The 23897-nt window shown below is 40.7% G+C and overlaps 1 protein-coding gene across 4 annotated transcripts in view; it reads right to left on the reverse strand.

Moving 5' to 3' along the window:
• Positions 1–23897, reverse strand: part of DIP2B (disco interacting protein 2 homolog B) — a 227767-nt gene that overhangs the window by 8437 nt on the left and 195433 nt on the right. For all 4 annotated transcript variants that reach the window (XM_058742806.1, XM_058742804.1, XM_058742805.1 and 1 more), the window contains 12 exons: positions 21230–21431; positions 16427–16536; positions 16224–16304; positions 12762–12885; positions 11426–11547; positions 10084–10195; positions 7800–7909; positions 7186–7316; positions 5401–5569; positions 4203–4373; positions 3124–3185; positions 1663–1720 (listed from right to left, as the gene is read on the reverse strand). In XM_058742806.1, the coding sequence (XP_058598789.1) occupies positions 1663–1720; positions 3124–3185; positions 4203–4373; positions 5401–5569; positions 7186–7316; positions 7800–7909; positions 10084–10195; positions 11426–11547; positions 12762–12885; positions 16224–16304; positions 16427–16536; positions 21230–21431 (1452 nt within the window). The remainder of the gene's footprint in view (positions 1–1662; positions 1721–3123; positions 3186–4202; positions 4374–5400; positions 5570–7185; positions 7317–7799; positions 7910–10083; positions 10196–11425; positions 11548–12761; positions 12886–16223; positions 16305–16426; positions 16537–21229; positions 21432–23897) is intronic.

A 23897-nucleotide genomic window follows, 5' to 3' on the forward strand; every position in this document is an offset into this window, starting at 1 on the left:
TCTGATCTACAGTGAAAGCCAGTTAGAGGAACTTGAAGAATAAGAGAGGACGGTGGCAGCGTAGCAGGAGAATGGATCCTGACCCTGGGATCATGAGAGACATCACATGCTTGGGATCTCCCTCAGGAGAGAAAAGGAAGAACAGGTGTTGGCTGTGAGAATGGCTCACGGCTTCTCTGGTTACCCATATTCTGTCCCTTAAACCTCCTTTTTCATCGTGGGTGTCTAGAGTATGAGGTTAGTTGAGAAGTGCTACAGTGATTATCTGGTCTCATACACCTAAGACCTCAAGGAAGGAAGAGAACAGATCGTTTGCACAGGTCTGGGCCAGGCACTGTGCAAAAGCTTCTGAGGCTCCCAACCACTAGCTGAGGCAGATGGAGATCTGACAAGATGGTAAGAAGATCAACCCAACTCCACTCCACAAAGAGGTTAAATGGAAGAGAGAAAGTGGAGTGAGCACCTCGTGGGCTTGATCCGCTGCTTGATAGGTTATGCAGGATTCCTTTCTTTCTTTATAATTTCCCCCTCTGCCTTTCAGAATTACTAGAAGGAATTCTGAGGCATCATCACTATGTCTTCAAAAGGGTGAGAAACTTGATAGCTTAGGCTGATGTCTGATCACCCTTAGTAAATTGTTCAGAACTGCTCCAGACTTCATGCTGTGTTCCTTCAAAATTCCTATGTTGGGTTGCATGTAATCTACCCAGATCCTCAATGTGATGGTATTAGGAGCTGCAGCCTTCCATCATGTGTGATAATACAGCAACAAGACGGCCACCTATCAACCAAAAGTCCCTCACCAGAATCTGATGGTGCCTTGATCCCGGACTTCCCAGTCCCCAGAACTGTGAGAAGTTTCTGTTATTTATATGCCACCCAGTCTATGGTATTCTGTGACAGTGGCCCAAATGGACAAAGACAATAACTGTGTCCCTCCTTGAACATTTTAAAGCATCATTCTAATCTAAGAAATCTTATCCCCATAGACACTCACTCTATATATCTGTAATCTCTTCGTCGTTTTGATTTCTCTCTGAATTTTAAATACATGTATGTCTTCCCTGATCTTCAACCACACCTCACTACTCCCCCCTATTTTTCTCCTCGTAACATTGACAAAAATAGAATTGCCTCTTGTTCATCTCTCCACCTTGAATATAACGAACAGTGAATTTTACTGATTTGTCAAGTAAGAATAACACGTCAGTTGGATTAAAAAAAAAATCTGTGGACGAACACAAGGGAAGGGAAGCAAAAATAATCTAAAAACAGGGAGGGGGACAAAACATAGGAGACTCTTAAATATGGAGAACAAACAGGGTTGCTGGAGGGATTGTGGGGAGGGGGGGATGGGCTAAATGGGTAAGGGGCATTAAGGAACCTACTCCCGAAATCATTGTTGCACTGTATGCTAACTAACTTGGATGTAAGTTAAAAAACAAAAAAATCTGTGGAAATTAAGAAAGTTCGAACCTAGAATTCTTTGTATCTATGTACCCATATGAATTTCAAGTCTTAGTGGAGTTAAAATTATTGAATCATCTCCAGATTTCAATTAAGTTTTTCCCTGGGTACTAATCTATTATTTAGCTTCAATGTTCTTTAAAATGAACCACTTCCCCGGGAGACCACCTTCCAGTGGTTAACAGAACAAATTACCTTTCCAGACTCTGAGAGGAGTAAACTCTGAGGCGCACCCCTTTCCACAAGACGAACCCTGTAGAAGAACAATATTTAATTTATATATATGTGTGTGTGTATATATATATCTCTCTTTAAAAAAATGGCTGCCCCACATCTACTACAGCTATATATTCTATATACTGCCCTCCTGAGAGCTCTATTTTGTCTCTCCTTATGCTAGAAGTTTCTCAAACCCGGTATTAACATTTTGGGTCAGAGAATGTTCGACTATAATTTTTTATGAGGGGCTATCTATCTTGTGCATTACAGGATGGTTAGCAACATCCCAGGCCTCTACCCACTAGATGTCAGTAGCAACTCCCTTCTTGTGACAACCCAAACCGTCTACATTGTCAAATGTCCTCCGGAGGGCAAAACCTCCCCAGGCTGAGGAACACTGCACTAGAGAGATGATCTACCTGTGCAGGCTAGGTCAGGGTCACGGGGACATCAGTGAACACAGCCAAAGTCAGTGGGACCTGGGAAAAATGTCCCAGAGCCCTTTAGGACTCCGTGGGATAGAGCTAAAAGCTGATGAGGAAGAAGGCTTTTATTCCCGGGGTTTGGATAAAGTGTTGTTTCAAAAACTCTACTCTGCCTCATTTATCTTGTCTGTTCCACCTTTTATTTTTAAACTCCCAGAGGAAAGAGTCTATCCATTTTGGTTCATATCAAATATTACAAAACATTTTTACACAGACAGGAACGAAGTGTTACATTTAAATATTAACGAACAGCGCAGCAACCGTGATAAAACTTTCTCCTTACAAATATAAATCTTTTTTTTTTTTTTTTTCAACATTTTTTATTTATTTTTGGGACAGAGAGAGACAGAGCATGAACGGGGGAGGGGCAGAGAGAGAGGGAGACACAGAATCGGAAACAGGCTCCAGGCTCCGAGCCATCAGCCCAGAGCCCGACGCGGGGCTCGAACTCACGGACCGCGAGATCGTGACCTGGCTGAAGTCGGACGCTTAACCGACTGCGCCACCCAGGCGCCCCACAAATATAAATCTTAATCAGGTATTAATAAAAACTAATTCCTTCCCTCTTCCCAACCCTCCCTGGAAGATACAAACAAAAGGAATGAAGGAAAAGTGCTGGCTTTCTTGAGGCTCAGAATTTTTTATGCCTAGAAGCTCCAATAGAGGGGCGCCTGGGTGGCTCAGTCAGTTGGGTGTCTGACTCTTGGTTTCAGCTCAGGTCATGATCTCACAGTGAGTTTGAGCCCCGCATCGGGTTCTGCGCTGACAGTGTGGAGCCCGCTTGGGATTCTCTCTCTCTCTTTCTTTCTCTCTCTCTCTCTCTCTCGCTCCCCTCCTCTCTTTCCCCCTCCCCCACTTGAGCTGTCTCTGTCTCTCTCAAAATAGATAAGTAAATGAACTTAAAAAAAAAAAAGCGCTCAAATAAGGAGTGAACATAATAAATATACTGTACCTGTCATGTCTCAATGATTTCAGATCTACATATACAGTAGTTGGATCAGGCCCTGAGGTTCCCTGAAGAAAAATAAACCAATGTATTGTTCACTTAAAATTTAAATGAATTGATTTCCATATTTCACATTCTCAAATCAAGAAACAGATAATTTAGTCATTTACATGAAAAATCCAAACTCTATTTTGAAAGCTCACCCTCTCTTCAACCAGATGAGGTGGGTTTGCAGTCAGAACCTGAAAGAGGCTCATGGCCTCGTGTTTCTCTCCCTCCCTCCCCTGAGAGAGTAGGCCAGGGGCCTGGTCACAAGGGCTAGAACAGCCCTGAAAGGTCAGCAGGCTGAGGAGGATCCTCATCCCTGGACTCCAGGCAGAGATGACACAGGCCAGCATCCATGGGATTCTCAAAACTAACACTGGCCCAAGTGGACAGTGACGGGGCTCCATCATGATCAGGCTACTTGAAAGTCACTTGCCTGCGGTCACAGAAGCCCTGAAAGCACCCACCCCAGTATGCCATCTTCCTTTACTCTCATTCTTGTTCATGCCTATATTTACCACATTAGCCTCCAAGCTACATAAAATCAGACTTAGTTCTTTTCTGTTATTTACCCACCAAGAGTAACATGGCAAAGTTGCCATCTGGCTGGAGAAAAGAATACAGGTTTATTTGTGCTTCTTTTGTTTAAAAAAAAAAAAAAGGAGGAGATAGAAAAACAGAAGGTAAGATATTAATAAAACTCAAATAAGACTCAAAAATCTTCTTGATTCATCATCATGTACCATTAAACTACTAGAGTAAACATTTATATTGGTGCTCAATTGCTGGGCATGGCTCCAAGCGTGTGCACCTAGTAACTCATTGATTCTACAGAATGATCCCCGTGAAGAACAATACTATTATCTTCATCCTACAGGTGAGCAAATGAGGCAGAGTGAAATCCAAACGATAAGCTTGCAGTCCCAGAGCAAGTAAGTGTAACTGGGCTCATGCCAGGCTGTCTGGCTTTGAAGCCTCTGCTGTGGGGCACCACACACTTCTCCTCCATTTGTTATCAAGGAAGATTTCATGAAAGTCACCTGTAAACATATCGCTACATTGACTCTTGATCCAAAAGTGGTGCTGACAGCCCGAGGGGACAGACCAATGTCTTTGAAGAGCTTGGAGAAGGACTGCTGGAGGGCAATGCGGGGCCGCTCCTCGGCCACAACCACACACGTTCGGATGCAGGAGAGGTTGATTCCTCTGGTCTGTAAGACGCCAATGGCACAGGAGCTCAAGTTAGTAGGATCAGGAAAAGAACTGAATAGGTAGGGCCATTGCTCTATCTCTTTGGTCAGGAAAACTCAAGGAACTGTGTCTTCTCACCTCAAGACACCCAGAGAAAAGACAAAAATTTTTAGAAACACCAAGGCATTCAACTAAAATCACTACCCACTGGTAAATCTGTTCATTCTCGAATTCTTTCTGCTTTTATCTAAGAATCTTAGGTTCTTCAGCAATTCATTTTTATACCTCCCCATTTCTGTGCTTTAGATGTCTATTTCAAAATGGAGAGGGGGTACTGAGAGAAAAAGAAATCTAGCACACTGGAGATCAAATCTTACCTCTCTCTCTCTTTTAATGTTTATTTTTGAGAGACAGAGTGTGAATGGGGGAGGGACAGAGAGAGAGGAGACATAGAATCCGAAGCAGGCTCCAGGCTGTCAGCATACAGCCCGATGCAGGGCTCGAACTCATGAACCATGAAATCATGACTTGAGCCGAAGTCGGATGCTTAACCGCCTGAGCCACCCAGGCGCCCCAAATCTTATCTCTTTTTTTTCCTTCTTAGGGTCATAATTCTTTATTAAATAAAAGTCAGTGTTTTTGAACTCTCTCCTATGCCGGTCAGATGTATCATCCCTGGATACAAACATAAACGAGTTGACCCTTATCTTTGGGGCAGTCTCCAATCTCTAATATTCTGAGGTTGCAAACTCTTTTGGAAAAAGTTCTATTGGAGGTCCCAGTTGTCTTTCACCTTTACATGAAGTCATTTTCATTCAGCTTCCTGACTCGTTTCACCTTCTTCTCCATAAAGGAAGAGTAAGATTCAACTTTGAAAGAGTGCATTACATTAGAAAAGGGAAGAAATAAACTTCCTGAGGTTTACAAAATATTGACTGGCTAGCAAAGAACAGGCAGATATGCCTGTTAACCCCTACTTAGGTATCATCATGTCTGGCCCATTTCTATAAAACCTCCTTCGACTGGCTACTTGGAGTTGCTTCTTACCTTTAGCACCTCCACTTGGTTTCCAAGCCCTTTGGTGCAGAGCTCCATTACTGAATAGGAGCAGAAAGTGTCCCTTATTTTGTATTGGTTGACAGTGGAGAGCCAGAGGAAAAGGTTGTTTTCTAACTCCATAGGAGGAATTAAGATGGACTGGTGACCTGAATAGACACTGCAATGAAAAAAGGCAGGAGCTAACATTATCAATTCATCCTAGATATCTTGATGTTTTAGAACAACATCCACTCAACAAATATTTACTGAGCAGGAAGGGCAGTGTAGGGTCATATTAGACATAAAGTTTGAAGAGTCAACCTTGTTCCTGCCCACCTCACAAGACACAATAACTAAAATAAAGCAGACTGTGGCATGGACAGTAACTGAGATGTGAAGATCATAAAACAAAGAGCAAGTCATTCAAATCAGGAAAGCTGGGGCAGGGGATGTTTCGCTGAGTAGGCATCACTTGAGCTGGGGCCTAAAGAATGAGCAAGAATCTGACAGTGGCTGGAGGAAATGGGGGTGATGGTGAGAGCATTCCAGGCAGAGGAACAGCATATGCAAAGGAAAAGAAGCATAGATGTATATGGTGTGTTTAAAGTCATCAGAAATAGCATCCTGGTATGAAATCCTATAGCACAGGATGCATGAGGGAGTGGTGAGAAGTCTGGCCAGAAGGGTTGGGGCCAAACTGTAAAAAAGCATAATTATTGTATGAAGGAGTTGAGACTTTACCCAACAGGCAGTCGCTGCAGCTTTAAGCTGGGGCAAAATTAGCACCATGGAGAGAGACTGGAGACACAGACACTGATGACAGAAGACAGTTACAACAAGTGAGAGATGATGAGGGCTTGAATCCCGACAGTGCAACCAGGATAAAAAGAAAGCAATGACAGAGTCACATATTATATGTATAATCTACTGCCATGAATCCTCAACTTCTTAAACCTGTGCATAGATCCGAATCCCGAGGAGCCCAAGAATCCTGTATTTATAAAATACAGGAAATTGTGGTTGCTACCTCTGGAGATCTAAGTTAGTAAGTCTGGAGAAGGCCCGTTAACTTTCCTTTTTAAAGACCCCTATGTGATTCTTATGTACAAATAGGTTTAAGAACAACTGAGCCACAAAGGACAGGACATTTAAGTGGATGTGAGACATACAGTTGAAGACAATGCCCACGTTCCTAGTGGGCATTATCTAGGTGCCCCTAAGGTGAATGGTCCCATCCTAACACAGATGAGAACACACAAGAATGCCAAGCTGCAGGTGTCTGTGAAGCATTCATGGAGATGTCCACCAGGGAGATGAAAATGCAGGGCTGAGGTACGGTTCCCTGGGAGGAGTGGGGATCTGCTATTCCATAAGACACAATCTGGCCAGGACAGGCATGCCACTTTCCAGCCACACGCTGTCATCCAATCTCATTATATTCCTTCCTGCCAAACCTAGGGGGTGCGTTCTGGCTGTCAAAGCATGACATATTTCACCCAAGTATCACCCTTCTACCTGGCTCTGCTTCTAAAATGAGGATTACAGGATGGAGCAGAGAGCAAGTAATAAGATCACTGACATACAAAAGTATGAGGCATAAAACTAACAGACAAGAAAGAAAGGGAGTATAAACAAAACTAAATGAACTTTGGAGATCCTATTTAGGTGTACACATTCTGGAAACATCAGCATTTTATTGAAACATTACCAAATTAAGGGAGCAGAAGGAAGGATGAGATGGTTATAGCCCCAAAGACATCCCCACTCAGTCCTTCTTTGCTCTTCCATTCCTACCTGCAGAGACACCAGAGTGCAAAGCCAAGTCCACAGTAAGGGTCAAGGCAGATGGCGATCTGCCGAGAAGAATACAACTCACACTGGAGCTTGACGGCTCTACAAAGAGCATTGACTGCAGAGTGGGACATCTGGAAAGTAGGGAACATGGAACAGGATGGAACTGGCATCCCACAGGCAGAAAAAAATCTCTAATGACAGTTTGGAAAAATTTTAATTTCCCCCAAACCCCTCCAAATGATGTATATTTTTCATTGTTTCAAAAAGCCTATCTAAGTCTAACATATTCTTGTTCCTTAGTCAATACCGAGTTCTATGAAATACGAATCTATGGCTTCATACTGGCTTTAACTGTGACTCTTATTATCTATTAGCTTCTAGGCCAGGTTTAGAACACTTCGTAACATAAATTCCTTGGGATAACTTATTCCGGAAGAGCCAATGCTTTTATTTAAATATAGCAGGGACCTTTGATCCTCCACCTACTGGTCTCTGGTACAACCAGTTGGCCTCCACATCTGAAGTCCCTGTGGCAGTGGTCATCTCTATTTTTGCAGCCCTGGCATTTTACCAGCATCCAGAGAGTGAGTGAGTACATATTCAGACTACTTTACCTTCACTCCTGTAAGCATGCCGGTTGTGGACACACTAAAATCAAGATATGCCAACATCTCAGGAGTGGGTGGTTTATACAGCTGAGGTAACCTTTTCCTGGGTAAGTCATCTGCAATGAAAAGAAAAAAAACTGATGTCAATCAGACCCACTGGAAAGTGAGTATCATTGCTCTTCAATTGCTCTGCTACGGACAAATACAGCTTCTGGGATCTGCTAAGGCTTTGGCTTCTCGTATTTAACTGAACAGTTCATGTATGTCACTCCTAGAGGTGGGTTGAGGTTGAGGACACCAGTAGGTAATATAAACAAGCAAATCTACATCAGGTAAATGTATTTACTAGAAGGCAAGTGAGGAGTAATGTAACACGGCGGTAGAATACACGAACCAAGAAAGCAGGTCACTGGTGTTCAAATCCCAGCTCTGCCATTTACCACCAACGTGACCTTGGAGTTATTTAACCTCTTTGTGTCTGTTTCCTTATCTCTAAAATGGGAAGGATACCTACCCTCATAGCAACTGTTAGGAAGTAAATTCACATAAAGTACTTCTAAAACAACTCAAAAAGCTTTAAAAGCCTTAGTTGTTAATCATGCTGTTTCCAATTTAAAGTTCATTATTTACAGATTAGTACATGCTACATTAATCACGGACTGCTTTAAAAGTTGTGTTTTTTTTCCCCAAGTTAACATGGTAGATTTTTAAGGGTAACCTAGAATTAGGGAATTCTCTTCCTTTGCTCATTTATTTATATACCTCTCCCTTCCTCGCAAATTTGCTTTGTACAGCGTGTCAAAACCAAGGATGTCAAGGATGTCTCTGGCCCCAACCATACCTCTTTAATGGTTCCTGTGGCTTTCTGGATCAAGAAACAATTGACTCTGACTTTTAAATCTCTGTATCATTGGACACCCATCTCTAGTCAAACCAAAGACTTTATCTATCACCTTCAGCCCACTTTTGTATAGGGTAAGGTCACTCATGTTCCTAAAGAAACCTTCCTGTTGTCTGTATCAGCCCACAGCTCAAGTCTTCCTAAAATGTGACTGAGTCCAATAACCATAGGAGATCCTTCTGCATCATGAACATCAGCACAGGCCATTTGTGTTATATATTGTATACAACTGTGCTTATGTCCTTAAGTAACAAATGCAAAAAACTCTAGGTCAGCACCTGGCACACAATAACCACAAATACATGCCATTCCTGCATTTAAACCCACATAAATGTTCCTGAGATGGAAATCATGTGGTACGTACCAAAAACAGGTAGAGAGGAGACTTCTGGGTAAGAGGCTGGGAATGGAGCCAAATAGACCGGGTTTGAGTTTTAGTTCCGCTCCTTATTTAACCTCCCTATACCTCAGTTTTCCTATCTGTAAAATAAATGAAACTCACACCTATCTAATAGGGTTGGTGTAAGGATAAAACAAGGTAATGTATGTTAGATGACTGACACATCCAGGGCTCAATAAAAGATGTTATTATGATTATGTGCAAGGTGCTTTACGTAAGTTATGTCATTTAATATCTACAACTCCATGAAGTGGTTATCACGACTCCCACTTGACAGACATTTTTGCCCAAGTTAGTGGGGATACGCACAGAGTATCAGGATTTAAATATCGCCCACTCGACTCCAGAGCGCACTCTCCTCTTCCCTCTACCATCATTCTCCAGATATCGCCATGTCTTATCCCCACCCGCTTTTTTAGCACGAATGCCATCTAAAATTCATGCACTTCATGGTTTTTAAAGCACTTTCATGTTATGTTGCACTGGATATTCTCAACAAATATGTGAGTCAGGTAAGGGTAGGTGGCATTTTAGGAAAGGGTAATCTCAGACAAGGTTATACAGAAAATAAGTACTGAGGCTCGAACTAGAACCAGGCCTTCTGACTCCTAGTCCAATGCTGTTTTAACTGTGTCACACCTGGAAGGCAAGGATCAGGTCGTCTCAAGACTTTATATGGCCTTACATGTGTACAGAGTTATATTCTGCATAAAAACCTAACCACCGTTTGAGGATGTCAAGAGTAAGAGCGAGACACTTTCTGTCTCAAGAGCTCTTAGCATATTGTGATCTGCATCTTTGAGTCTGGTTGTTGTGGCATCCAGTCCTCTGGGAATGCAAGTGAACCGGACATGAAGTTTTGCCTCTGTCTTAGCAGGTGGAACGTGTTGCAACCTAAGAGTTGTGTAAACATCTTTGGCATGAGAATCTGGGAAATTTCAGGGAGTGTTCTTGCTCCTTTGACAGTTCTGAGGAAATCTCCCTTTCACCTGTGTCAATGATGGTTGGCCACGTTTTCACGTCCACAGCTGCTGCTGCCTCTCGGGACCTCAATAACCTCATTAAGGTCTGCGTGGTGAGAATGCAGGCTGCTTTGCTGACCTAGAAAACAAATGACAGAAATAAGCACCCAGGAGGCTTAGCCCCCATGTGGCACCATACATTCTGGCTGCTGCTAAAAGCAACTCACACTGGACTAAAAAGCACACCATACTGGATAGGACAGTATTTGTTTTTCAAAGAACACACAATAGTACAATGGATGGGTGTTCCCCTTACATTTGTCTTTCTGGAAATGTGTAATGCTGAATTGTCTCAGAAGGATGGACTTGTTCACAACAAAAGTTATTGTGTACAACAGTGGTTCTCAAATATTTCATTGTTATAATCTCAGCATGGATCCAAACATCTATTGATTTCATGAAGACTATGATAAAGTAAAAATGTGGATTTTGTATGGCTCAGGGAACGAGAGGAGTCAGAGGATCATCTCTGTAGGAGTTCGTGTTTGCTGCAGTCTGGTGAATGGTGAAATTTACCCGACCTAGAACATATCCTGAATTTGAGGGACGTGGAGATGTCACAGAAATGAAGCTCTCCTTCACACCTACACACGGAAATGCAAAGCGACCAACTTCCCCCTAAACTGTCAACAGAAGGAAATTGCCCTCCCTGCTGCTCTGGCCTACTTTGCAGAATGCAAAGAGGGCATTTTGCTGAAGTGAATTTTGTAATAAAATCATCTATGGTGAACATGGCCTTTATACTGCAGGTTTCAGTTGCTGACAGAGCAGCAGTTCTTAGAGAAACAAATGTTACACAAATTAGAATTCTGTCTCTTTGCTGAAATGCAAATTGCGATATGATGCAATACAGATTTATGTTACTTCCTTCAATTCTCATAGCCTCTAGAAACTTGTCATCTCCAGGGCAAGATCTGGGTACCTTTTAATACTATACCAAGTGAATTTATAAAACTAACCAAAATAAAAATAAGCCATATAAATTTATGGCATATAAAATTACCTTGTGCAGAAAAAATGGGAACATTTTTTAAGAAGGGAGAAAAAAAACAAGTTTTATGGAGAATTACTAACAACAGCTTCCTCCTTAACGTTCATAACAACACAATTCTGTACCGCACCAATGATCACTTTCCACATTCTTTCACTGAAATAATGCTAGTCGTTTTGGTCAGATAAATGAAAAGGAAGGGATTTTCAGGAGACAGATTTGACTTCCCACTTAAGAACACTAGAAAATTAGCAACGATCCTTTACTGTCTCTTGATTTTATGAGATGAGGACAAGGCACAATACACTTGGTACTTACATCAACAATCATGCGGACAGTGGGCAACGTGGCAGTAAGGTTCTGAGCGTGAGGAGGCCGGACAGTCACAGGTATGCACCCCGCATACAGGCAACCATAGAACGCAGCTATTAGCTCGATGCCTGCAAGACAGAGACACTTAGCTGCCCACCATCGCCGAGAAACTAAATTTAAGGCAGATCTTCCAAAACCAGTTTATTAAATCATGTGCCAGATAGCTTCTTTGGATCATGATTTCACGTGATAACAGCAGAAGAAATCTTTTAAATCAAGGAGGAACTGAATGTAGAGAAGGAAGCGTATAAAACAATTTCAAACATACCGAGAAGCTAAGAATAATTAAGAAGAAAGGTAGTCAGAAGTAAAGAAAACTCTTGAAAGACACCTGAGGAAGATATTTTGAGGTCATTCTATTTGATATTACTTAGGAGAAGTAACTACTAAGTGAGTAGTTACTTTGAGTGAGTAGTTACAGGGAGTGCAACTCTGAGGGAGGCAAAATGTGACTCAATTTGAAGACTGAACTACCAGCACATGCAGAGTGGCCTCCTCTGGAAGTGCTCTGGTCCACCACCATGTCATTCACTGGTAGATGGAAGACAATCTCACAGGAACACCAGAGGAGGGATTCTTTCACTAGATGACCTTTTAAGAAAGCTTCGCGTCAGTGTAAATAAAATAGCAGAGTAAGAATCTCAGAACAAAATGAACTGAGGGGGACAGAAGACTAGACAAGGCCAGATGTATGAGAGGGGCAGGTGACAGAAGAAGAAAAAAAAAACAACTCAAATATTTCACCCAACGTTCTGAATATTTACACCAGACTGTTACCAAATAATTTCGAGTACCTCTCACCGTAAGAACATTATTACACTAAATTAGAGCGTGGAATATGAAAGCAGCAATAACTGAGGAATACTGAACATCAATCGGGATATGAAGAATGCAAAGTCAAAAGAGTTCACACACAATATTCAGGAACTGGGTGAAATGGTTCCATTCCTGAACACTCCTAGAAACAGAGCACCTCTTTCGAGGGTTTCCAAAAGTCAGAAAGTCTCCACTAATTCATTTGATATTTACCATAGCACCAGGAACTAGGCTAGACAGTGGAAATACAAGAGCAAATGCAGCAGACACAGCCCAGCAGACCCACGGGATTGCACAGCTCCAGGGAGGGAGGCCTGGTTCTTACGTTGGCCTAGGTGCCTGGGACTCCCGGAGCTGGGAAGTGCACAGCCTACAGGGGCACAGACGGCGGCCCTGACTTCCTCAATTCTTCTATTTTGTAGTCTGGTAATGGACCTCGAGTCTAGTTTATCAACCCAACACCTACCAGGTGGATAGAGCAACACCACGTTGTCTCCTGCATTGAGATGCCCCTTATCACCAAGAACTGACGCAATCCTCTCTGCTCGCTTGTGAAGCTGAAGGCAACTGGCTGTGCACACTGTAGTTCCCTTTAAACAGAAGAAAGTATAAGTGGGTCAAAACTCGGGAAACAAAACGGCGACAAGCACAGCCAACTCAACATTATATCGGAAAGGCTTGTGCCTTGGTCGGTTGTCTGTAGCAAGTTATCCATACCAGTGAAAATTCCCCTGGTATTGAACGAAAGAACCTATTTATATATAGTATACTATATACTATACTATACTATACTATACTATACTATACTATACTATACTATAAAGACTATAGTATTTATAGTCGTTTTTTGTTTAAGGTAGCTTCAAAAATACACAGGAATTTTTTATTTAAAGGAGGAAATAAGAGTAGAGGGAAAATAAAGGAAATAAAAGCAGAATGAGGGCGGGAGCGGGATCGGGACAGTAACTGCTGGCCACGTGGCCATGTGCATTTGTTGTGCATGACACAAATTTGGCTCTGAGTTTTCTAACAGCAAAGATGTAAACAAGACAGGAACAGTGAATCAGAGTCCACTACCTAATAATAAAGAGGAGCAGATCAGAAGATGGCCAACTATTCCTGATCCTGAGAATAATTCCTCCTGCAGGTCTTCATCAATTCCTTAGTGTCAATTCAAGTTTCACTGAGCTGGGCTTTGGGAACCCCTTTTGTGTGTAAAATAAAACACACGGATATGAAAGCGTGTGAAATATGAATGTGTAGCTTAGTGGAAAATTACAAAGCAAGCCTCTGTGTGAGAACCAGAATGGCATGAAAAAGACCACTGCCAGCAGTGCAAAAGCACCCCCAGGGATCTCCTTGGTCTAGTCCTTCTTTCCTTCCATATACAACCACTATGTTTGACTTTTTCATCTTAATCACTGATTTCCTCCTCTTTATAGTGTCACTACCCATGAAGTATTTGATTTTATATAAATGTAATTGTGCTGTATATACTTTTGTGTTTTGTTTCTCTCTCAAGATGATCTTAAGAGTCATCTATGCCCTAGGGAATGGTGTAGTTCACTCATTTTTGTTGCTGCGTGGTATCCCACTGTATAAACATATAACAATTTATTCATTCATTCTGCTGCTGCTGGATAATATCATTCTCATACATGTCTCCTCAGGCATAAATATGAGTTTTGGCAGGGTGCAGACCTAGAAATGGAATTGCGGGGTCACTGGGTACGCCTATCTTCAATTTCACTACATAAAACCAAATTATTCTCTGCCTATTGTGCTAATACCACCCTATCTTAATTATTGTAACTTTATATCTCAAAAAGTCTCACAAGAAAAACAAGTTTTCCTGAGCTATTTCTTTTAAAAATAACTTTTAAATTTCAGTAATACAAGGGGTGCCTGGGTGGCTCAGTGGTTGGGCGTTCGACTTCGGCTCAGGTCATGATCTCACAGCTTGTGAGTTTGAGCCTCGCGTGGGGCTCTGTGCTGACAGCTCGGAGCCTGGAGCCTGCTTTGGATTCTGTGTCTCCCTCTTTCTCTCTGCCCTTCCCTTGCTTGTGCTCTCTCTCTCTCAAAAATAAATAAACTAAAAAAAAATTTTAAAAAAAAACTTCATTAATATAAAATAGTACATGTTCAATATAGACCATCTGGAAAATATAGACAAGTAAAATATAGGTCAGATGTAACCACTACTAACATTTTGGTGTATATTTTCCTGGCTTTTAAAAAATGAGTTAGGTATTATATGTAAATTCACATGCAACATTAACAAAAAAATTTACCATATTATACTGTCTGCCAGAAGCTATAGGGTGCATTGGTTAATTAAGGATGTGGGCTCAGAAGCCAGTTGGGTTCAAATGAAGAGCTCATTTCCTAGTCCTACCACTTTACCAGCACTGTGACCTCAGGCAAGTTTATTTTATGTCTCTGGGCCTCAGTGTCCTCAACCTCAAAATGACCTATGAAATATATAGCACCCAGAACAGGGTCTTCAGTAGGTACTTGATTATTTTACTGAAGTTTTTTATAAACTATTTTTGCTACTTATACATCATGAATATTTTCTGCATAATCAAATATTCTTCTATGGCTGCAAAGTATTTCATGCCATAATTTTATATGCTATATTTTATTTAGTCAGTTGCCTATTGTTGGACATTAAGGTTTTAACACTAAAATGGATATCCCTTTGGCAAAAGTCAGGGTTAAATTCTTAAGGCCGTTTCTTACATCTTACAATATTCTTCTTTTCGGTCCATGGTACAGCAGCAAACTAAACCTTTGATAAAAACAGTTTTCTGGGCATGAGGGAACAATGTGATACGGTTATTAAGCTTTCTGACGGTTTGGGCTAATCCAAGGTAAAATATTAGAATATGCGGAATAAATGGACTAAATATATATCATTTCTCTAACCAAGAAGCAAATTTAAACTTATGCTTTCTAACAAATACCTGGGGTACAGATTTCATGGGGCTATAGCTTCAACTGTAGCCCAGCTTGGGAGTGGAGTGGGGAAGTAAGCAGGATTGACATCTTCTTACTGAAATGAGGACCCTAATGAATCCATGTGATTGGAGGGAAACCCACTTCACACAGAGGCAGAGCAAGCAAATCCCAAAGTTTTCTACCAGAGAGCAATGGTTCTGACGATTTTTAATGACTCCTCATTAAGTCCTATCACTACATAATATCTGTACAAACTGTATAAAATATATCAGAATCTAGGGGGGGTCTGGGCAGAAGGGGACCCTTTAGATAAGTCCCCAGGGGATTTCAATAGGCCCTCCAGTCTTCCCCCTATGGTGGCACATAATGTTATATGCCATGGTCACAGTAATTTCAGCCTCTGATTCAGCCATAAAACAAATACCAGCATCTTCCCACAGAATGCGTAACTTAAAAAATACAATATTCTGATGAACCATCTGTTATAAAGTAGGAGTTAAACGTACTTTTGAATAATTGTCAATTTTTTTTATATCTGTTAGCAATAAATCGTTTAAGTATATAGTAAACATAACCTTGTTTTAGAAAATGTTTCTCTAAAGTCATTTTCTTCCTGGGGGAAGTCAAAAAATTAAGACTCAAACTGGGTAAAAGAAGGCATGACATAATGCATCTTATATATCTGTAGATCCATGGAGCTGCATTGCTGGCCCAACTGTTCCTATTGGAACTGAATAAAGGCGACTTGACTGTAACACAAGGAGAGCCAGCATTAAATAACACTCCAGGAGTCTCATTTCAACCTTGAAGTGATTGCACAATTTATCCTCATATGTCAAAACAAGGAGGAAGCAGTAACTCCTTCCTGAGAGTTGACAATAGAAATTTTCTGATGAAAGAGATCACGAGTGCCTAAGATCCTACCACAATGTTCATCTGATTAGATATGCAATTGAATGTTTAATACCTTGGCATTTAACAGCATGAAGAGTACATGGTCAGGGGTTGCCTGGGCTCGCCACTGTAAAATCTCGGCCAGAAATTGGTGCTGAAGTTGTAAAACAGAAACAAGAATCAGGGTCAGTAATTCTGTGAAAGTTGGATAATGCAGCTTCCATCTACCACCTGTCCTTAATCTGTTTATAAAAATCAACACATCTGAACACTTACCTTCCTCACTAAGTCATTCTCTTCAATTTGCCCAAGATCCCTTCCTGCAGCTTGTGCTATGCGTTTTCCAGCAACCAGATTCCCAACCATCACAGAAGCAGGGCCTACACCTGTAAGAAAAGGCAAAAATCAACTCTCTGGAGATGGTAATTCAAACTACATCTTCCTGAAGTATTTCCAGACTGACCCAAACTACTTCAAATATTCACTCAACAATATAGACTGAGCATTCTTCTAGGCACTGGGAACACAGCAGCAAACAAGACAAACAGCTTGTATTCTAGTGGGGAAAGGCAACCAATAAATACATACACAGATAAATAACGTCAGGTAGTAGGAAGTGTTAGAAAAAAACAGAAGCAGAGAAGAGACTGGGATTTGCAAGGTTGGAGGGGAGCAGGTGGGCTCCTGTATCTTGGGTATAAGGGAGTTTACTCTCAGGTGACAGTTGGTTCCACTGGTTCCTACTGACAAATAATTTCATCAGCTCCAGTCACAGTATGACCCTATAAGTGGGTTCTTCAGGAATCTCAGAAGTGCTTTATTAAGAGTGAGTAATGACATCCAGATTGTGGGACATTCTGTAAGACAACTGGCCTGGATTCTTCAAAAACTATGTCTGTAAGAGACAATAAGGCTAGGAACTTCTAAGTTAAAGGGCAGCCTAATACAATGCATGACCTTGAATGGATACTCAATTTTAAAAAATCTGCTATAATAAACAAGTGAAGAATTCTGGATACAGACTGTGTATCATTAGATGATAGCATTATATTAAGGTTAAATATCTTAATAGGATAATGGCATTGTGGTTGATTAGGAAAACTTTAGGAGAAGTTTTTTTTTTTTTTTCCTTTGGAGATGACATTACTGAACTTTTTAGGGGTGTAGTGTCGTGATATCTGCAATTTATTTTCAAGGAGTTCAGTAAAGCAATGTTAACAACTGGTGACACTAAGGGGGAGTATATAGGTGTTCACTGTGGTATTCTTTCAACTTGTCCATAGGTTTGACACTTCCAAATAAAAAGGCAGAACTCTCCCTCTCTTCAAGAAAAAAGTGCTAGGATGCTGTATGCCTTTTTTGATGGTCACTTGAAGACTGTATCATATTAAACTAGGCAGATGGCTAAAAGATAATAAAACTTATTGCCAGCTAAGTTTTGAGTAATGCTAATGCTGCATATGAATTCATAGTAAATATCTTTTATTACCCAGATCTGTTGATCCTAAATGTATTGGAACAGCTGGAATAAAATCACTAAACTTATACACTTTAAATAAATATTTGGGGAAGTTTGGATAAAGGATGTTAGGGAATTTTCTGTACTGTTTGGCAATTTTAAGTGGGAAATTATTTCAAAAAGAAAAGTTAAAAATTTTTTTCAAATGAAATTTAAAAACTCAAGAAGCATAAAGTACTCCAACACTCTGCTGAACAATTTTTGTCTACAAAGTGTCTACTGCAATTTTCAGTAGAACTCCTTCCTATGAAGAAGTGTAACTAGTTACAGAAAGATCATATTGGAGATAGCCTTTTATATAGACAAGGACTCACAGTGTATCTGACTATGTTAGCTACCCAAACCTGAAATGAGACTATAAAAGTTATAAAGGTGTGCCTTAAAAATTTTTTTTTAATGTTTATTTATTTTTGAGAGAGAGAGAGAGAGAGAGAGAGAGCGCGTGCAAGATGGGGAGGGGCCAAGAGGGAGACACAGAATCTGAAGCAGGCTCCAGGCTCTGAGCTGTCAGCAGAGTTGGACGTGGGGCTCAAACTCACGAACTGTAGATCATTACCTGAGCTGAAGTCGGACCTTAACCGACTGAGCCACCCAGGCACCCCAAGGTGTGCCTTTTTAAAGGTGAATTTTTCAGGGTAATTTAAAACAAAAAAATAATTCAGCAGCAATTTCTTGAGGTCCTTCTTGTGCATTTCTTAAGTCTAAGGATCACAGAGAGTGAAAAATAACCAACAGCAGTAACATCTAGAAGGATAATTGCTGACACCTTGCTATACCTGTAAATATACCTTCTGATTTTTTCCACAAAATTATGTATATTTCCTGTGGCAAAGCTGTTAGTCATCAATCCCAACATCTATTCTCCTCTTCTTCCTTAGTAACAGACCCCCCAGCTTTAAACTGGATAAGTAAATGCCTGGAATTAAGACTACATTCTTTTGTGGGAGACAAAATATATGAGGAAATAATACGTACAATTTCTAGAAAATATTTTAAATATTCCTTGCCTTTGTTCCCCCCACTTAGCTGGAATGCAAGAATGATGGCGGGAGGTCAGGGGGCCCAACCGGGCCCTGAGGTGATATGCTGGGATGGCTGTGGCAGACTGTTTTATTTTCTTATAATCCTTCCTTTCCTTCCTGTTGTTGCTGTGATTACATAAGAGGAGTACACCTCTCTGCTCCACTGACTCTGGACATGGTCTGACTTGTTTTGGACAATGACATGTTAGGAGACATGACACAAACAGAAGCTTTAAATATGCTTGTATGGTTTGGCTTGCCTTCTTGCTTTTGCCATCTGCCTTGAGAAAAATATGGCCCAGTAGCTACTGGGCCCATGATGAGGAGACACATGGAACAGTTCTGTTCCATCCAAACCTAATGCTTTCATCACACAGGCAGATACCATGCCTCTGGGGGCTTAGGAATAAATTTTTTATGTAGGTTTTATCATTTAATAAAGTTGACTGAAATCTGGCTAGCAAAAGCAACGTTTTAAGCACCTACTGTGCCTCTAGGTGGCAACTTTTAAACATTTACTATGACATTAAGTTTTTGTTAAAAGAATCCTAGATTAAATGCTCTTTAAAATGGGATTTGACAGGGGCACCTGGGTGGCTCAGTTGGTTAAATGTCTGACTTCAGCTCAGGTCATGATTTCATAGTTTGTGAGTTCGAGCACCAGGCTGGGCTGTGTGTTGACAGCTCAGAGCCTGGAGCCTGTTTTGGATTCTGTCTCTGTCTCTGTCTCTGTCTCTCTCTGCCCGTCCCCTGCTCATGCTCGGTCTTTCTCTCTCTCAAAAATAAAACACTAAACAAATTAAAAAAACCCCCAGGATTTGACAATTAAGAGTACACTTATGTTATGAACACTGAGTAATGTATAGAATTGATGAATCATCATATTGTACACTTCAAACTAATATAACACTGTATGTTAATTGTATTTCAATTAAAAAAAGATATTTAACACATTAAAAACTACTTAAAAAAATGGGCTTTTACTCCTATGACAAATGAACGTAGGACTTCAGTAAACCAGGATGTGAGGAGCTGTGTGTTCTATGCATCTGCCAGACACTTGGGAAGGCAACATAGAGGCATTTCTTATACATTTCTTGATGAGTTACGTTCAGAAACTTATTTCCACAAGCAGAAACTGGTAAATATCCATATATACTTTAGCTCCATACCTACTGTTACTAAGATAAGGCTAGCTGATGAGCTGACAATCATATCTAGATAAACAACTGGGACATCATCTTCAGCCACCGGACGACTGAAGTAACCATCGTAGAGCAGAGTACGTTAACATTTTAATAATGGTAGAATCACGTCTAGAATAAAAATGTTCTAGAAAGTAAGTGGCTTACCTTGTATTTTATTATTGTACATCATGTTTACCTTTCAGCAAAAGCTGTCTTACAGAAATATGATTAATTGCCACACTTACCCTTCCCTTCCTAAACTCCCCACTACCTTCTCTCTCCCCAACACATCTGGAGCCCAACATGCTGCTGATGTACACTCTGTTTGTCTATGTGTGCATGCACGTGCAAGTGGCTGAGTGGGTGGTGGTGGCAGGTTCTGTAAAGGCCAGATTTTTTGGCTCTTGATTGTTTTCAGGCATTCAGGAAACTAGGATCCTTTTATTAACTTCTCCATTAAAATAAAATAGCATTAAAACCTAATGAGTTCATGTTGGGTGAACAGATATTTCAACATGACTGACCACCAATCAATTACTCCTTCCTTTAGCCTCCTACTCAGCCCTTTAACCTCAGAAAGTAGGCAGAAAGGTGAAATGGATTATTTTCCATATGGCAATTCACACATACTTACTTGCATCTTGAATTCACAGGAATATGGCAAATGCAAAATGCATTATTTATCTTGTGCTTACAATCCACAAAATTTCAAAATGAAGTTATCTTGCTCCCTACAGGTATTATAGGCCTAAATCAGACCCCTAAAGCTTAAAAGGAATACAGGATGACTCTAGGTAAGTGATTCCCAACAGAAAGGCAGTATAACAGTGATTCAGAGTGTGGATTTTAGAGTCACAACTGGTGTGAATCTCAGCTCTGCCATTAACTAGCTACATGTCTTTGAGCACAATTCTTAACTTTTCTGAACTTTATTTTCCACAGCTCGGGGCTAACGCTTCAGGATCACCTATGTCCAATGCTTAATCTGTATTTGGCTTTTGCTGAACACTCAATAAATACTAGCTATTCTTATTATTATCAGAACTTTCTCTTATAGAACTTGTTTTATCCCAGTCCCACCAGTGGGATTTTGATCATCTTGACCCCATCCTTTATACATCCAGGGGACATGGAGGCACGCTATTAAGAATTGCTCAGAAGAGGAAGCCAGGAATAAAGTCAGAGAAGGCTATTCTGCAGGTTCTCAATCTTCCCTGCTTTTGGTCATCTAATGCTATTCTCGTGTTACTAGTCTTTGTAAAGTCCAAATCTAGAGAAAGAATCACGCTGAAAAAAGTCAGCTTCTTGAAGTTCTAATTTTAATATGATGTTTTCAAAGCTAGTATATTACCTGGTTGCTTTTGCCGGGGTTTTGGCAAATTGGTCACACATGTATGTGGGCACATGAGGATATTGCAAGGATGTAGAGATCCCTCCAGAAAGAGCTGTTTCGTCTGAGATATATGGATCCCTCCCAGTGGAGTTTTTGGCAATGTATTGGCAGGCACCAGAGCGAGACAATAAACCCCCACTTGATGAATGCTATCGATTGCCTAGAAAGATACAAAGAAAAATATTCAGTGAGATTAATTTTACTACATTTGACATCCTCCTAAAATAATCCATTATTCTACTCTAGGATTTTTCCTTTTCTATCCATTCTGGGTCTAGAATCCATTCTAGGTCTAGAATCTGCTAGATTATTAAGATCTCATACACCTGAAGTTACCTAATTCTTTCAGCAATGGCAGCGATCAACAGAAGAGGGGTAAGGTACGATCTAAATGGACAGAGTGGATACTGATTTGTAAGCCTCAGTATGTTCTCTCTTAGATAATGTCCAACACCTAGAAATTTGTGTTGGTTATGTTATGTTATGTTATGTTATGTTATGTTATGTTATGTTATGTTATTTAAGAGTTTATTTTTAAGTACTCTCTGCACTTAACATGGGGCTTGAACTCACAACACTGAGATCAAGAGTTGCGCACTCCTCTGACTAAGCCAGCCGGGCACCCGATTTGATTCTTTTAATATACAACATAGCTCAGTTCAATAGAGGCAGAGTATTTTTTTTTAATGTTTTTATTTATTTTTGAGAGAGACAGAGTATGAGCGGGGGAGGGGGCAGAAAGAGAGGGAGACACAGAATCTGAAATAGGCTCCAGGCTCTGATCTGTCAGCACAGAGCCCGACGTGGGGCTCGAACTCACGGACTGTGAGATCATGACCTGAGCTGAAGTCAGACGCTTGCTTAACCGACTGAGCCACCCAGGCGCCCCAGAGGCAGACTATTTTTATTATGGACATGAGAAGCACTGGAAGTGGGCCCCTGTTTAAGTGGTTCACAAAGTTACCCAGAATCCCATCTGCAAAACAATGGGGTGAGGCTACTACACACTGAACCCCAGAGGCCACTGGCCTCCTCAGTGCACTTCCGCTCCCACCCATGCACCTGTGCCCTCGCTGAGCATCAGCTGGCTTGCTTCTCTACACCTTTTGTGTTTGTGCTTGTTCCTGTGTTCACATAATTTAACTATTATATCAATTGATAAAACTGAGCATAAAAGGACAGAGAGAATTACGCTTTGGAAAGACTCACTGAAGGTAAGCTCCTAAAAAACTACTGTTGATAGACACAAGTTAATCCTAAAAGATTATGTATTCTAGTCCCTTTGCACATACTTGCATTCTAGTCTAACAAATGAAAACAGAAACCAAAACCATGCAATGTGATGTGGTTTATGGAAGAAGGTTGACTGGAATGCAAACTGGTGTATGCATATTCATGCTACTCTCTATCAAATGAAGGAGGATATGTATGTTTTGGGTTAAAATTTAATACTTGAAGAATTTCTCATTTTTATGATTCTCTGCTTCAACCACCTTTTAAAACGCACTGGGCGTGGAGCCTGCTTCAGATTCTCCCTCTCCCTCTGCCCCTCCCCCTCGTGTGTGCATTCTTGTACACGCTCTTCCTCTCAAAAAAATAATAATGAAACTGACCAACTATTAATACCGGTTCCAAACATACCAGCCAAGAGAACTCTACTGTTTCACTCATAAGTCTTTCTGAAAATGAGATACAGCCTCAGAAGAATGGACCAACAGTCATAAAAGACAGACAAGGCCTTTTCTTAAAACAACTTAATAGGGCAAAGGAATAAACATGAATATCATATTCCTCAGATTATCCTACTAATCAACAGAGACAACTGGGAAACAGAAAGTCTGGCAGGGTTCCTACGTCTCTGGGTTCAAGAATATACAGAGAGTTAGCAAATGTTATTACATATAGCCTAGATTCCCCACTGAAAACACACCATCTGGCAAGTTATCTATTGACTACTTTCTTTAAAAGGTGCTGAGTTAAGTATTTAGTTCATATTATACATAGATCTGGAGTTAACTTCTGGGCTCTCTCATCTACCAGAACATACGGCGTCCTTACCTTTCTTGTATAGCTCCAAATGCTCTAGGCTGAGAAGCTATGGAGACTAGGGAAATAATGCCCTTTTATTCCATGACCAAATCAGACCCTGAATGACTTTTACAAGAATTTGGATTAGTAACTTAGCATGTAATTTTGCAATAATTCCTGCATATAATTCCTATACTTGCTTTCCAGGGAAAAATAAGAAATACCTTGGGCAATTTCCTATCATAGGGAAAAAACATCTAATTCATCACAACATTCTACCATTATGCCTCACAATTTATTCTGAATGAAATAAACATTTTGTTTATTTGAAAACATGAATGATATGAAAAACACTCTCTTTGCAAGTCTGATTCTTAGCCATCTTTCAGAGATCAGCCCATCCCCACTCTTCATAGTCTTTTCTGTCCATCCTATCCTCAGTAGATTTTCTTTCTTGTCTTGTCACTACAAACAGCCTACGCTCTGCCAGCTGATAATTCAGAACCACAGACCTCGAGAATAAAAAGAAATCTTAAAAGTTATCTAGCCCTAGGGGCGCCTGGGTGGCGCAGTCGGTTAAGCGTCCGACTTCAGCCAG

Source organism: Neofelis nebulosa, chromosome 8 (assembly GCF_028018385.1).
Source record: "Neofelis nebulosa isolate mNeoNeb1 chromosome 8, mNeoNeb1.pri, whole genome shotgun sequence".
In the NCBI taxonomy this organism is placed as follows: domain Eukaryota; kingdom Metazoa; phylum Chordata; class Mammalia; order Carnivora; family Felidae; genus Neofelis; species Neofelis nebulosa.